At 43.5% G+C, this 14,939-nt stretch overlaps 1 protein-coding gene and 1 long non-coding RNA gene across 2 annotated transcripts in view; both read left to right on the top strand.

Moving 5' to 3' along the window:
* Positions 1–12,502, top strand: part of IFT43 (intraflagellar transport 43) — a 53,945-nt gene extending 41,443 nt beyond the window's left edge. The window contains exons 6-9 of the mRNA XM_079972894.1: positions 9,343–9,415; positions 9,844–9,919; positions 10,503–10,565; positions 12,214–12,502. Of these exons, the coding sequence (XP_079829020.1) occupies positions 9,343–9,415; positions 9,844–9,919; positions 10,503–10,565; positions 12,214–12,333 (332 nt within the window). The 3' untranslated portion in view covers positions 12,334–12,502. The remainder of the gene's footprint in view (positions 1–9,342; positions 9,416–9,843; positions 9,920–10,502; positions 10,566–12,213) is intronic.
* Positions 5,720–7,394, top strand: LOC307214444. The gene is made up of 2 exons (XR_013838097.1): positions 5,720–6,224; positions 6,270–7,394. It is a non-coding gene; the product is annotated as an uncharacterized lncRNA (long non-coding RNA).
* Positions 12,503–14,939: the final 2,437 nt, after the last annotated feature.

The raw sequence follows: 14,939 nt of genomic DNA, 5'->3' as shown, positions 1-14,939 counted from the left end.
GAATGAATCTAAATGACTAGATGTTGACTGCCCTATGGATGGGAGGTGCACAAATGTTGCCCCCATGTTTGAGAAAGGGAAAAAAGAAGAACCAGGTAACTACCAAGTGGTGAGATGACCCTTGAGGTCCTTTCCAAATCTACAAATCTATTTAAAAGGATAGCCAAGATCCCAGGAAAAGAGAACAATCCTTAATGATAAAATAACGCAACAAGAAATTGAGGGTGCCATTCAGAATATGCAATTAGGCAAATCTCCAGGGCCAGACGGTCTTACCTCCAAGTATTACAAGATATTGAAAGATTTTTTGATACAACCGCTAATGGAGGTCTGTAACCAGATTATGGAGGGGAAAAAGGCACCAGAATCGTGGAAAGAAGCTTTCATCACATTGATACCTAAACTGGAATCTGAAAAGACTCAACTTAAAAACTACCGTCCGATCTCACTCCTAAATGTGGATTATAAAATTTTTGCGGATATTTTGGCAAGTAGATTTAAAAAAGTGCTAAATGAAGTAATTCATAAAGACCAGGCAGGCTTTCTTCCAGGTAGACATTTGTTTGACAACACTAGGAACATTATTGACATTTTGGAACTTTTGCAAACCAATATTAACACAAAAGCAGTGTTAATTTTTATTGATGCGGAGAAGGCCTTTGATAATATTTCTTGGAGGTTTATGAAGAAAAATTTGGAAGGGATGGGAGTGGGACGGGGGTTTGAAAATGGAATAGAGGCAATTTTTCAGAGCAAAAAGCTAAATTGATTGTTAACAATGTGGTGTCAGAAGAATTTAAAATTGAAAAAGGAACACGACAAGGATGCCCCCTATCCCCTCTGTTATTTATTTCAGTCCTGGAGGTGCTTTTGAATATGATTAGGGAGGACTGGTCGGTGCAAGGAATACAGGTCGGAGTGAAACAGTATAAATTGAAAGCTTTCGCAGATGATTTGGTAATTACATTACAGGAGCCAGAACCTAGTACGAAAAGAGTTTTGGAACTGATATACGAGTTTGGTCGGGTGGCGGGATTTAAACTGAACAAGAAAAAACTAAGGTTTTGGTAAAAAATTTGACAGCTTCGGAATCAGAAAGGTTTCAGAAAGAGACAGAGTTAAATGTGGTTAAAAAAGTGAAGTACCTAGGGGTCAATTTGACTGCTAAAAATTTGAATTTATTTAAAGATAATTATGAAAAATGTTGGACAGAAATCAAAAAGGATTTAGAAACTTGGTCAAGATTGAAACTTTCCTTAATGGGTCGAATCGCAGCTATTAAAATGAATGTATTGCCAAAGATGTTGTTTTTGTTTCAGGCTCTACAGATTGTAGACAGAGTGGAATGTTTTGGAAAATGGCAGAAAGATATTTCTAAGTTTATCTGGCAGGGCAAAAAGCCCCGAATAAAATTTAAAATACTAACTGATGCAAAAGAAAGAGGGGGGTTTGCCCTGCCAGATTTAAAGTTATATTATGAAGCTGCAGCTTTCTGCTGGATGAAAGATTGGTTACTTCTAGAGAACACTGATGTCCTAGATCTGGAAGGGTTTAATAATGCTTTTGGTTGGCATGCATATTTGTGGTATGATAAGGTAAAGGTTCATAAAATGTTCAAAAACCATATTGTCAGAAAAGCAATATTTATTGTTTGGACAAAATATAAAGACTTACTAGAAAGTAAGACCCCAAGATGGTTATCACCAATGGAGGCTAAGGCCCGGAAGAGACTCAGTATGGAGGCCGGCTGGCCGAAATATTGGGAATTAATAGCAAAAATTGGAGACAAATGGAGGTTGCAGAGCTTGGAGAAATTAAAGAATAAGGTGCAAGATTGGTTACATTACGCCCAAATCCAAGAGGTTTTTAAATTGGACAAAAAGATAGGATTCCAGGTGGAGAAGTCGAAATTAGAGACAGAACTGTTGGAACCAAAGACCAAGGTATTGTCGAGAATGTATAACTTGCTGCTTAAATGGAATACACAGGATGAGACTGTTAAATCAGCCATGATAAAATGGGCTCAGGATATAGGGTATAACATTATGTTTGAGGACTGGGAAAGGTTATGGACCACCGGAATAAAATTCACGGCATGTAATGCTTTGAAGGAGAATATTATGAAAATGATATATAGGTGGTACATGACCCCAGTCAAGCTTACCCAGTCAAAATATATCACCTGTCTGATAATAAATGTTGGAAATGTAGAGAGGCTGAGGGGACATTCTTTCACCTCTGGTGGACATGCCCTAAAGTGAAAGCCTTCTGGGAAATGATCTATAATGAACTAAAAAAGGTATTTAAATATACCTTTGTTAAGAAATCGGAGGCCTTCCTCCTGGGCATTGTCGGCCAGAAAGTGTTAAAGAAGGATAGAAGCTTTTTTATGTATGCGACAACAGCAGCAAGAATACTCATTGCAAAGTACTGGAAGACACAAGACTTGCCCACACTGGAAGAGTGGCAGACGCAATTGATAGACTATATGGAATTGGCTGAAATGACTGGCAGAATCCGAGACTTGGGAGAAGAAACAATGGAAGAGGACTGGAAGAAGTTTAAGGATTATCTACAAAAATATTATAAGTTGTATGAATGTTAAGTATTTGCATGATTTAGAAAATACCAGCTCCAGCAAATAGGCTTTGTAAAATAGAAAATTAAGTTATAAGTAAGAAAAGGTCAAAATTTAAGGAAATACTATGTTTAATTTTAAGGTATGAGCAATTGATAAAAACTATTTTAAATTTAGAAGTATAATATTTGGAAAGTACAAAATAAGGTATGAAATAAGGTAATAATTTGCTGACATTCTGATTATAAATAATGCAGGGTAAGGAGATGCGAGGAAGCCCAGTTAGTTATATAAAAAAAGTTATATTGAATGGTTGGTTATATTTTTCTCTTTTTTCTCTTTTATTTTTTATTTCTTTCTTTCTATATGGTTTTTTGGTGTATTTGTTCTGGTTTTTTGGTGTAGGGATCTTGTATTATGTATTTTGAAAATTTAATAAAATATTTATAAAAATAAATAAATAAAAGGATAGCCAAGAAGTCATTCAAAGTGAGTTCACCCACATTTTCTCTCTCTCTCTGGAATATTCTCAACACAGAGGCAGTAGTGCAACAATTATTTTACTATACTGTATAGTGGAAGGGAAGTCAACCTTGCTGCAGGGGGTATGTGTTTGCTACTTCCTTGTCTCTCCCACCCCAAATCAGAACAGGCAACCAAATATCAAGGTTTAGATGATTTAAGAGACAATAAAATGCAGCTTGCTTTTGTTTTCTCCTAAAATTATGGCCTTTATAAAGTGGTGTTCTTTGGCACTACACAGCATAGGGCAAGGATGAGATCATCCTAAAGCTTCTTAGATAATTTCTGGCTGTGGTCAGCATGTTGGCACAGTTGCAGCTGTTCGTAAATGCTTTCAGGAAGTTGGGCACCCCCCTTTTTTGTTTTTCCTTGATATCTCCATATTTTTAGGCCTATGACTTTCCTTTTAATGACAAGGTTTGAAACCCACTTCTCTGTGAATGGCATCACCAATGGGTAGTGTGACCTGATGCTGGAAGAGTAAATTGTAACCCTCCACCATCTATGCCCTGGCCAGTGGTCCAGAGAAGCTGGGGCATCTATACATGCCTCATTGGTTTGCTTATTACCCTCAAAGGAGAGAGAACTCAATCTTGTTTGTGTGTTCCACAGAAGCTGCCTCCATTCCTTGTTCCTTGCCTTTTTTGAAGACTCTAGCCTGTTGCTTTCCACTTCTCTATTTTTATTCCTCCTTTTTCTATTTAGAGGGAAAAATTATCGAATTGAGATGCACTAATTAAAGCCATTTTCTGGTATTTGGTTACTGGCGTGTTTGATGTCTCTCTGACAAGACCATGAAATGCATGGGGTGTCCACAGGGACAGAATTTGCTGAACACGGTGCTTTGTAAATGCGGGGACACAGTGTCGCAGCAGCTCATGAATATGAAACGCCCATGATGCTACCTCAGTGGACTCGAGAACACAGATGAATCCTGTCATGTGCTAAATGAGACCAATTTCTTTCACTTAACTTCATCTTCAATCAGATACCTTCTTCCATTTGCCTGTTTAAAATTCCCTAAACGTGATGCAGAAGGTAACAGCATTCAGTAAAACAAAGTTTTGCAGCAGCAGAGAAATTAGAATTGTGTCTGGCTGAAGTTTTCTTCTGTTAAAATATAAAACTTAGCTCACTTCCTTTGCTTTTAAACCCTCTCATAGTGCTGTGCACAAAACAGGGAGGATCCCAGAGAGCTGGCCTTCAAAATCTCACTTTTCTACATCCTCTGCTCTTATATGGTTTTGTATGTACACAGCTCTAGGGGTGTGCATTCTTGCATTCTTTGGATACAGCAACTAACTAGGATTATACTTGGAGGAGTTCCCATGCTGAATCGCTTATTGAAAATGGCAGGTCAATAAATGGGAACATAGCGCGGCACAGCACAGAAGAGAGCATTATTTTAGGGCTTTGGATAATTCCTGAGAACAAACTAGGTCAGTGTTTTTCAGAGTTGTAGGATTCCCAGGGAAACTCAATCCACCAATTTCTTTTTACTCTCTTTGCAGCATTGTTCCCTCCTTCTCATGTGGCTTCTTTCTAGAGTCTAGCATCATTATTTGAGAATGTGGGAACTAGGATGAGGGATTCAACTAAAGAAATTCCCATGTTGAAATTTCCCACCCATAGAGACTCATTTCCCTAGCTGAGATGCACTCCATCAGGCATCTCTTCTTCTGCCTTCAGAATTTTCATATGACAACAATTGGGAACATTGGGGATACAGTTACTGGTCAACAGGCCAAGGGTTACCTGAGGCAGACTGTTTGGCAGGGCCAGTGGTTTCAGGGAGTACCTGTGTGAGTTACTATAAAGATTTTGGAAGCAAATGCTTCTAAATGAAATGAAACTAAAAAGGGGGGGGGAGAGATTTCTTGTATTTGATCAGCATCTCTGATGATATGCATCTTGTACTGTTCTTTGTATTCTCTTATCTGAACTATGTGGATTAATCTGTAGGGAACTAATTTATGAAGGTACTTCGCCCTTGAGAAATGTTTATTAGATTTATCATTTTATTCTAACAGGAATAGGTTCTATATATTTTCACTAAAACCTCTAGCAAAAAATAAGGCTGACTTTTAAATGCTGTACTTGTGAAAGCCTCTAAATGTAACTTTTGAGCTGCTGAACAGCTCTTTATTGCTAAAGCTTTACCAGCCCTATATCTGATAACACAGGGGTAGAGAACTTGATCTGACAGGTGGGCCACTTTTGACAGGTGGGCAGGGCTGTCCAGCTGTCAATCACCTGACATCTTCCTTAAGTTTCAAAGAATTTGAAGTGTACTCTAAGTGCACTCCTGATTCTTGCAGCCACTGCTTGAATTCAAACCATAGCTGCAAATATTCTTGTCAAATGCAGGGATTGACTTCATTTGGGAGCTCCCAGGTGGAACCAATCCCAGTGGGGACTGCATTTGGGAGCAAATTTAAGAGGCGTCTGGTGCAAAAACTGCTTGCAGTGGAACAATCAGGTGGGGATCCTAAGGCTCCCAACTGCTCCTTTGCAGCCAAGGCTTTACCTACCTGACCCCTGCTATCATATGGCAGCAGGTATGGGGCGAGTTAGTGTGGCTCTGGAAAATGGCCTGGCAGAACAAATTAAGATGCCTGGTAGACCTAATCTGACTTGCGGGCAAGAGGTTCCCCAAGTAATAATGCAGGATAATAATGCCCTTTTTCCTGCACATTTAGATCTTTTTTAAAAAAAAAAAAAAATCATACATGGTTCTATTTATGTGTGGTTTTTTCCAATGAACAAGATGAATAGGTTAAAAGACATAAGCTTTACCTGAAAGAAATACGCCGTACTTAGAAGCCTTACCTAAAAGAAATAAGCCTTACTTAGTTTAATGTTCTTGGCGCCTCATCATTCTTGGTATTTCCTCTTGATTTCATGATTCTGATCCTCTGGTTTCTTAATTGCATTAAGCCTTTTTAGCCTGGCAAAATGTGAGTTAACAGCACATAGTGAAATCAGTTTGGCCTTGGCTAGCTGCCAATTTCAAGCAAGTACGATATTCAGTGTATGCTGCAGAACCTGCCATACTAAATGGGTTGCATGAAGGGGTCCCAAGTAGTACCTTCAATCTATGTTTTCTGAATAGCTGCTGAGCTTCGTGCACTCAGAAAGTGTACTTAAAAGGCAGGTTTCTCTGTGCAAGAACCAGCTCCTAAAAGGGATTTGACTGAGTATGCAAAACCTTTGATAGGCCACCAGTTCCGTACAGATTCAGGTCTTAGATTTGTTTCCAGCTTATCTTTCACCACTTTTTATTTCTCTGTCGTTCTTTTGTGGCCTGCTCAGCCAGAGCCTCTGCTGTGAAATAAGCTTATGCAAATCTTCCATGAGCATTGACCGGCCTTCCTGTGCTACGGCACTGAGGAGGTGGCCACAGAGTATCTCTGTGCTGTTTGGCACAAAGATGGCACCTCCAGTGCTCTGGTTCCTCTTTATCCAAGTTGCTGTGAGCTGAAAGCTGCTCCGTTGAAGGCAACAGGTCCTTGAGTGGTTGGGGAGCTGGAAAGCACAACTCTGCAGAGATTGTCCAAGCTGTCACCGTCTCTTGCTTTAGCTTGGCTCTGGCTTCAGTCTCGGTTTCATTCAGCCCCTTCACCAGGCAGCCAATTAGAAAGAAATCCCACTGTGTGGGTTGCTCCAAACAGCCCTCTTGTCAAGAGTCCGGGCTAACCCTTGCCCTGCTGCAGATGGACCAGCACTTCCTGCGCCAGGGTCAGGGAAGCCTGCAGGGATGCAGAGCGGATAGGAAGATGGGACCTGTGCACTTCGGAACTGGGAGAGGGCTATAAGGGGAAACACATATTTTTTAAAAGACCCAGTCCTGGACCCCAGACTCCACAGGCAGGGCGCCTTTCCAGCTCTTGAATATTCATTTCAGCCTGGGCTGCAGACTGGACAGAGCTGGAAACAGTCAAATGCTTAGTTAGAAAAGCAAACTGGAAAATTGGAAGCAGCCTGTTCACTGCCAAGGCACCATCTCCCTTTCATTACAGGCAGTGGAGTAAAGGATCACAGTAGAGCTTTGCCAGCCAGTTTCCTGAGGAATGTATGACTCTGGAACCACTTTCAGAATCAGAACAAGTCAGGGATGGCCAGCTTCTTAAAACCAGAGGAGGTGCATACTTTAGAGCTCAGCTGCTCAAGGGCTAGTTCACTGGAAATGCAGTGTTTATGGGGTATTTCATCATACCAGGGTGGCCAAAATGTCTGGCATTGAAAAAGAAAAATGAAATCCACTATTCAAAATCAAAATTAGAATGCAGTGAAACCAAGTCTAGTGTGAACTATCCATAGCTGCAGATAGTCAACATGTTCTGGTCAGCTGGATGCTGCTTGCAGGCAGCTGGCTGGCCAGCTTGGGGAAGGGCCACTGGCTCAGCGGTAGAGTACATGCTTTGCGTACAGAAAGTCACAGGTTCAATCCCTGGCATCTCCAGGAAGGACTGGCAAAGATCTCTTCTGAAATCCTTGAGAGTAACTGCCAGTCAATGTAGATAGAACTGAGCTGGGTGGACACAGGCAGGTACTTGCATAGAACTATAAATATTTGCCTGGGGGGAAATATAGCTAATTTCACTATCGCTGTCCTGAGAGACAGCCTTATTCACAAAACATTGAGCCATGTATGAAGGCAAAGCCTGAGGAAGCTTGAAGCCCAGCAGTCTGAATTGTCACATAAATAGAATAGAGATAAGGTAGCCCACCTAGGAAATGGAAAACTCTGATCTTAAACCTAAACCAGGGATTTTTTGGGAGAAGAAAAGGCTAAGGAGTAAACCCTACAAAAATCCGGAGTGGAATCTCTAAGGCAGTTGGATGGTGCCTTGTATGCTTCCTTCTGGCAACTCCTGCAGCCAAGCTGGAGACAAATATATTGCTGTGTTTTCCTTTGGACACCAGCAAGACTGAGTGGGGAGGGTCTTGTTATCTGGGCAGCCCAGAACCTCCAAAAATGAAGGGGAAATGTGTGTGCGTCCTATGGGGCAAATGCAGGCTTTCGCTGAAGCCTGGAGAGCGAGAGGCGTCGGTGTGCACAGACCCCTCTCGCTCTCCAGGCTTCAGGAAGCTATCCGCAAGCCTTGCGCGCCTGGTGGGAGTTCCCCTGGGTGCGCAAGGCTTGCAGGCAGCAGCCTGCAGCGCTGAGCACGGGGCGCCCTCCAGAGGACGCCCCGTGCTCCGCGCAGGTGTCCGCAAGCTTCGCGCGCCCGGGGGAACTCCCCCCAGGCATGCAAGGCTTGCAGATGGCAGCCTGCTGCGCGGAGCACGGGGTGCGCTGCGGAGCACGCCCCGTGCTTCGGGCAAATGTCTGCAAGCCTCGTGTGCCCAGCGGGAGGTACCGCCGGGCGCGCAAGGCTTGGGGTGGCAGCCTGCAGCTCGAAGCACGGGGCGCACTGCGGAGCACGCTTCCGACAGATGTCCACAAGCCTCGCGCGCCTGGGGAGAGGTCCCTCTGGGCTCGCAAGGCTTGCAGGCAGCAGCCTGTTCTGGGGGCTGGGGAAGCTCGGGCTTCCCCCTCGCCAGCCCCCGCCTGGGGGGCAGGGAATAATACGGTACTGTCCAGGCTTGTGCCCCAGGGAGGTTACTTCAGTGCTCCTAATTCAGCAGTTTGACTTCACCCCCAGAGGTGCACTCCACTGTCCCTCGAGAAGATGGAGGCCAGCAACAAGACAGAGATAATCCTGTTCATCTTCTATTTGCTGTCTGAGCTCATATGCTTTGCCACATGACTGCAAGAACATTACTCTGGGTAGTATTTGGCAGTTTGTCATAACAGTCAGGCTATCCCTCAATCTTTACAGAGAGCTTTTTGCTTTTTTTTCTTTCTTGGGATCTGTATACTCTTCCCACTGGAGCACAAATTCATCCATTTAATTGTAAAGAGGGTGCAGCAGCCACATAGGCATTTACCCTGCAGTGTTTTCAGAGATACCTTGTACGAACATACCAAGCTGCTTTACACTGGTGTCCATTGGTTCATCTACCCCAGGATTGTCCACTCTTGTCAACTGCTCTCCGGGATCTTAGGCAGAGGTCTTCTCCGCCATCTGCTACGTGATCCTTTTAACTGGAGGTGCCAGGAAGTGATCCTGGACATTTTGTGTGCAAAGCATGAGCTGTAACACTGAGCTATGACCCCTCCACGTTACTTTCACACTGAGAAAACTAGGGAAAGTTTTGGTAGTTCTGCAGCCTTATGACTCCTCCATCCCTTGCAGATATCCCAGTGATCCCTGACTTGGAGGAGGTACAAGAGGAAGACTTTGCCATGCAGGTTGCAGCCCCACCCAGGTAACAGCAGGATCACAGCTGCCACGGAATTCCTTGTGCTGAACTGGTAGTCATAAGTGGACCCCACTCATTCAGATTTTGTTGTGATTTGCTTGAGCAGTTACATGGTGTTGCTATGAATAACAGGTGGTTATGATAAACTCTGTTGTTTTCATATGGAGAGAGAGAACAGCTGCTATGGTCTCTGAATATGTGTGTCAACCAAAAAAACACGAACTTTTTATTAAGACCAGGTCTGTATTTATGGCAGCTGCTTTATTTATTCATAATATTTCTTAACTGCCCTTCATCCTAAGATCTCAAGGCAGGTCACAACTAAGGAATATACAATAATAAAGCAAGTAAACCCATTCCAAGTGGAACATATGGATTCTGGTGAGGGATGTGGAGTGCTCTAATTTGGTTCCTTGCTCTGTCCCCAATTGCAGCGTTCAGGTGAACAGAGTGCTGACCTACCGTGACCTGGACAATGACCTCATGAAGTATGCTGCTTTCCAAACCTTGGTGAGTGCAGGCAGATAGAAATCTATATTCCCAGAAACCCCAGGGTGTCCCTTTTCATGGTGAGACTGTGTGAATAAGGTGAGCATTCTACTGATAGCGCCATTCTGGAACACAAGATGTTAAGTACCTGTTTGGCAGATCTGCATGGTATATGCTCTGCAGTGTTTGCTGGGGCATCTTTGGGTGTTCCTCTTCACTTCCCACTTTAGTGATCTTTACTTAAATCCAGCGTCCATCCCTTTGTTATAATTCCTTTGGTGGAGCTCCCTTCCCTCCAGAAGGAATAAGCACACTCCGTTTTATACTTTGAGCCAAGGCTCAGCATGTGGATAACCCTTGAGAATTAGAAAGCTCTCATGCAGTTCTAGCTACAGAGTCTTCCCAAGGTGAAAAGGCTTTTCCAGGTGGTAGAGTGCCAAAATTTCTCTTTGGATTGGTTTTCTCATCCAGAGGCTGATGCATTTGAACAGCTTTGCTCCATTAGTGGCAATGTAAGTTATCCAGAAGCAAGACAGATGTGTGCAACATGTGCGTTTCCATTATTGTTCTTGGATCTGAATTACGTTTTTATGCGCTCCCACAGGATGGAGAGGTTGACCTGAAGTTGCTCAGTAAGGTTCTAGCTCCAGAACAGGATGTACGAGAGGTGAGTTTTCTCTGGGCCAAGAGGAGAACTAGACCATTATTTTTGCTCAGCAGGAACATAGGAAGCTGCCTTAAACCAAGTCAGACCATTGGTCCATCTAGCTCAGTGTAGTCTGCTCTGACTTGCAGCTGCTCTGCAGGGTTTCAGTCTTTTCCAGCCCTACCTGGAAATGCCAGGGATTGATTCTGGGTCCTTCTCCATGCAGAACATGTACTTCTTTTTCTTTTTGCTTCAATCCTCTCCTGTTGGCAGCTTTCTACCCATACAGTCGTACCTTGATTGTCAAAACACCTTGGTACTCATACGTTTCGGCTCCCAAATGATCAAAACCTGGAAGTGAGTGTTCTGGTTTTCAAACTTTTTTTTGGAAGCCAAACGTCCGGTGCGGCTTCCACTATTGTTTCTGGCACGCCTTTGCAATCGGAAGCCGTGCTTTGGTTTCCGAACATTTCGGAAGTTGAACGGACTTCCGGAACGCATTCTGTTCGAAAACCAAGGTACAACTGTATATGCTTCCTGTTCTTAACAATGCAAGCTTCCTGTTCTTGGGATTGTGGACTATTCTTTAAAAATAAATTTATACTGGTTATCTATCAACATATCTATCTATCCTAAAGGCCCGATTACAACATTGTGCCAAACGAACAATGCAGCAAGTGTTTGTGTATATAGGAGGATGAGACAATCTTTTAGGTATCCTGTTTCCAAGCTATGTAGGACTTTGCATACCAGTACCAGCAGCTTGGACTTGGTCCTGTAACCAGTTGGCGGCCAGTGCAGTTCTTTCAGCAGCAGTATAATGTGATGGCAAGATCCAGCCACAGTGAGCTGTCAAGCCACTGAATTTTTGTATTAACTGCAGCTTCCAGGACAGTCTCAAAGGCAGCCCTGCATAGAGCACATTAGAGTCATCCAATCAAAATTAACAGTGCATGAACAACAGCTGTCAGACTATCCCAATCCAGAAATGGCTATAACTAAAGTTGGTAAAAGGCACTCCTGGCCACTGAGGTCAGCTGGACCTCTAGCCCCTTGCCCTAACTCTCCTTATGACCTCTCCCCGTGGCTTCATGTAGATGTTAAATAGCATTGGGGACAGGATAGTACTCTGCAGCCCCCCAAAAAACAATTGCCAAGGGGCTTGTAAAATAATTGCCCAGCACTATTCTCTGAAACCAGGCTTGGAGGTAGGAACTGAAGCACTGTGTAGTAGTGACCCCAGTGCTCATCTCATGGAGACAGTTCAGGAAGATACAATGGCCAATGGTATCAAAAGCTTCTGAGAGATCAAGTAAGAACAACAGGCTCTTCCTCCCCCTGTCCTCTCGATATAGGTCATCCATCAGGGCGACCAAAGTCAATTCAGTCATATAACCTGTCCAAACCCCTGTTTGGAATAGGTCCTAGAGGACTTGCAATTACTGTGATCATATATACAGTATAATTGGCAGTGATATATAAAATGGTGGCACTGCAAGTGTTATGGATCAAAACACACACTGTCAAACCTTCAGGCTTTCTAGCAGAGTTTGGGTTACTGCTAAGAAGTAGCTTTTAGACAAGACATGGCATTCTTTCTGCCATTTGGACTGTGTTTCAATGCTTTGGGACATTTTCCCACTTAGTATTTCTTTTCTTTTCTTGGCAGGATGATATCAGCTGGGACTGGAATCATCTCTACACAGAGGTGGCCTCGGAGCTTCTGAGCGAGTGGGACTTGGGGCAGGCCGAAAAGGAGGAGACCCTCGCTCCAGTTAAGAACACTTGAGCCTTGGCTGTTGAGCTGTGACCGTCAGGAGTGCCTCCTTTGCTAACCAGGCACAGCTGCCAACCACACCGGCACAACTACAGATTACTAATGCATTATATTTTGAACCCATGCTTTGTATCTAAGGAATCATTTTAGTCCACTTAATAAACTTGCTTAATAGAGCTCAGCAGGTATTTTGTTCATGGTGTGTTTTGCGAGGGCTCCAACCTTGTCAGTTAATCAGTTTAATTGGTTAAAAAGAGTATTACTATTACAGTATTAGTACAATCTGATCAAGATGATCAATAAAAATACTTATAAAAACAAGATCTTGTCAAAGCTTACCACTTTGCAACAAACATAGAACTCTAAGAACTACCATTTCTCCTATGAATCAGATCAGTTAATTTTATCAATTTCTGCCTTCTCTAGATATTTCACCAGTGATTCCCATGCAGCCAGACCTTTTGGACCTTTTCACAAGTTTGTACTGAGATTAAAAACCTTTTGAGTTACTAATTGGGCACAGCATTTAAAAATATTTTATATAAGTACACATAACAAATTATAGATTGATTTCAAGACCTGCAATTTATACATATCTTGATTGACCTTCCAGAACTATTATATATTCTTTCTAAAATATTTATGCAGATTGAATTGATAGTTTGACAAAGGTTTCTTTAATTGAGTGACAACCCTAGCATGTGCTCTAAAACAATTTGAAATGTAGAGGAGAAATTGTGCAGTACACACAGAAAGAAACAATAATGGGTTCACACGTATAAAAAAGCACCATATTGTACATCGCATTCTGTCTTGAGCTTTGTTCTACACTGAAATGCAAACTGCAAGCAAACGTTTTCTGTTATGAATTGCACTGAAAGCCCAGATCCTGGTTGATCTTGCTGTCTGCTTGTTTTCCCCAAACCAAAATGAGTGAGCGCCTCTTGCTTTTATCAGCGTCAACCCTTCTTTTTTGGTGGCCCTGTGCAAACCGGCAGGGCAGTGAACCAACGGACAAAGTAGGAGTTTCTGCATACTCAGGGGACTTTGCAGGTATGTGGAAAAATATTTGTAAGAACAGAGAAACCCTTCTAAAAGCAGGCTGAAGACATACTACTGGCCCCCTCCCTAACAGGTATAAAGCATTGGGAACAGTTAAATGCCCTGCAAGTGAGGAAAGCAAGGCTACCAATGACCCATCTTTTCCTGAAAGGGAGAGGAGACAGAAACAGCCTTTTGGGGAGCTGCCCATTATCCAGTTCTCTGAAGGTTCTGGTGGAGTGGTCTTTGACATTCAGGAAGTGCCTCTCCTTTGCTAACCAGGAAGGGCTGCTGTCATGATATGATACCATGAGGGGAGGGACTTCCCCTCAGCCTCCAGACCAGCCTTACCTGCTTAGCAGTGCACAAGGCTTAGTTGGAGATCATCCTGAGCACCAGTAAACCGGTGCCAAAGTTGAAAGCTTGGGATCTTTTTACTACAGTGGTACCTCAGGTTACAGACGCTTCAGGTTACAGACTGTGCTAACCCATAAATAGTATCTCAGGTTAAGAACTTTGCTTCAGGATGAGAACAGAAATCATGCTCTGGTAGCGCAGCGGCAGCGGGAGGCCCCATTAGCTAAAGTGGTACCTCAGGTTAAGAACAGTTTCAGGTTAAGAACGGACCTCCAGAAAGAATAAAGTTCTTAACCAGAGGTACCGCTGTATTCTCTCCTACCTCTTCCTTCCCTAGTTAGATAGTGGGTAAAGGTAAAGGTAAAGGGACCCCTGACCATTAGGTCTAGTCATGGACGACTCTGGGGTTGCGGCGCTCGTCTCGCTTTACTGGCCAAAGAAGCTGGCGTACAGCTTCCGGGTCATTTGGCCAGCATGACTAAGCCGCTTCTGGCAAAACCAGAGCAGTGCACGGAAACGCCGTTTACCTTCCCGCTGGAGTGGTACCTATTTATCTACTTGCACTTTGACGTGCTTTTGAACTGCTAGGTTGGCAGGAGCAGGGACCGAACAATGGGAGCTCACCCCGTCGCGGGGATTTGAACCGCTGACCTTCTGATCTAGGCTCTGTGATTTAACCCACAGCGCCACCCACGTCCCTAGAGAGCATATAGAAGGGGCCAATATCTCCCTATAAAAAAGAAGAAAAACAAGTCTCTCAGATGGGGTGGGGGGAAGGAGGTGAGCAAAAGCCCCAATACTTTATTGCTCTATTTAGAATCTTAAGAGTTGGAAAGAGACCCAAGGGTCATCTAGTCCAGCTCCCTGCAATGCAGGAATCTCAGCTCAAGCATCCATGACAGGTGGCCATTTGGGGACTAGCTGAGATGATTTCTGTGCTGCCAGCACCCCCCCCCCAGGACTAAAGCACTCATGGTCAGGGGTGCTTGGTGCTGGATTTAAATCACTGTATTGCTCAGTGATAATTTTTGCAGAAGGCAGGCTGACTTCCTTGTGGGCGGGGGCAGATTCTTGCTTAAGATTCCTTTGGGAGTTACAGCAGTGCTTGCTCTGAACCCAGAGCCATCAAAGTTCACAAGAAATTTCAGAAAAGGATCATTGACTGCTGCTTATTCCTCATTTATGAAAGAACGAGGCCAACCCCTGTGGTGGAGTCAGAC

This window comes from Podarcis cretensis (genome assembly GCF_951804945.1).
Source record: "Podarcis cretensis genome assembly, chromosome: 1".
In the NCBI taxonomy this organism is placed as follows: domain Eukaryota; kingdom Metazoa; phylum Chordata; class Lepidosauria; order Squamata; family Lacertidae; genus Podarcis; species Podarcis cretensis.
Note: the sequence above shows the minus strand (reverse complement) of the source record. Positions and strands in the feature narration are given on the sequence as shown.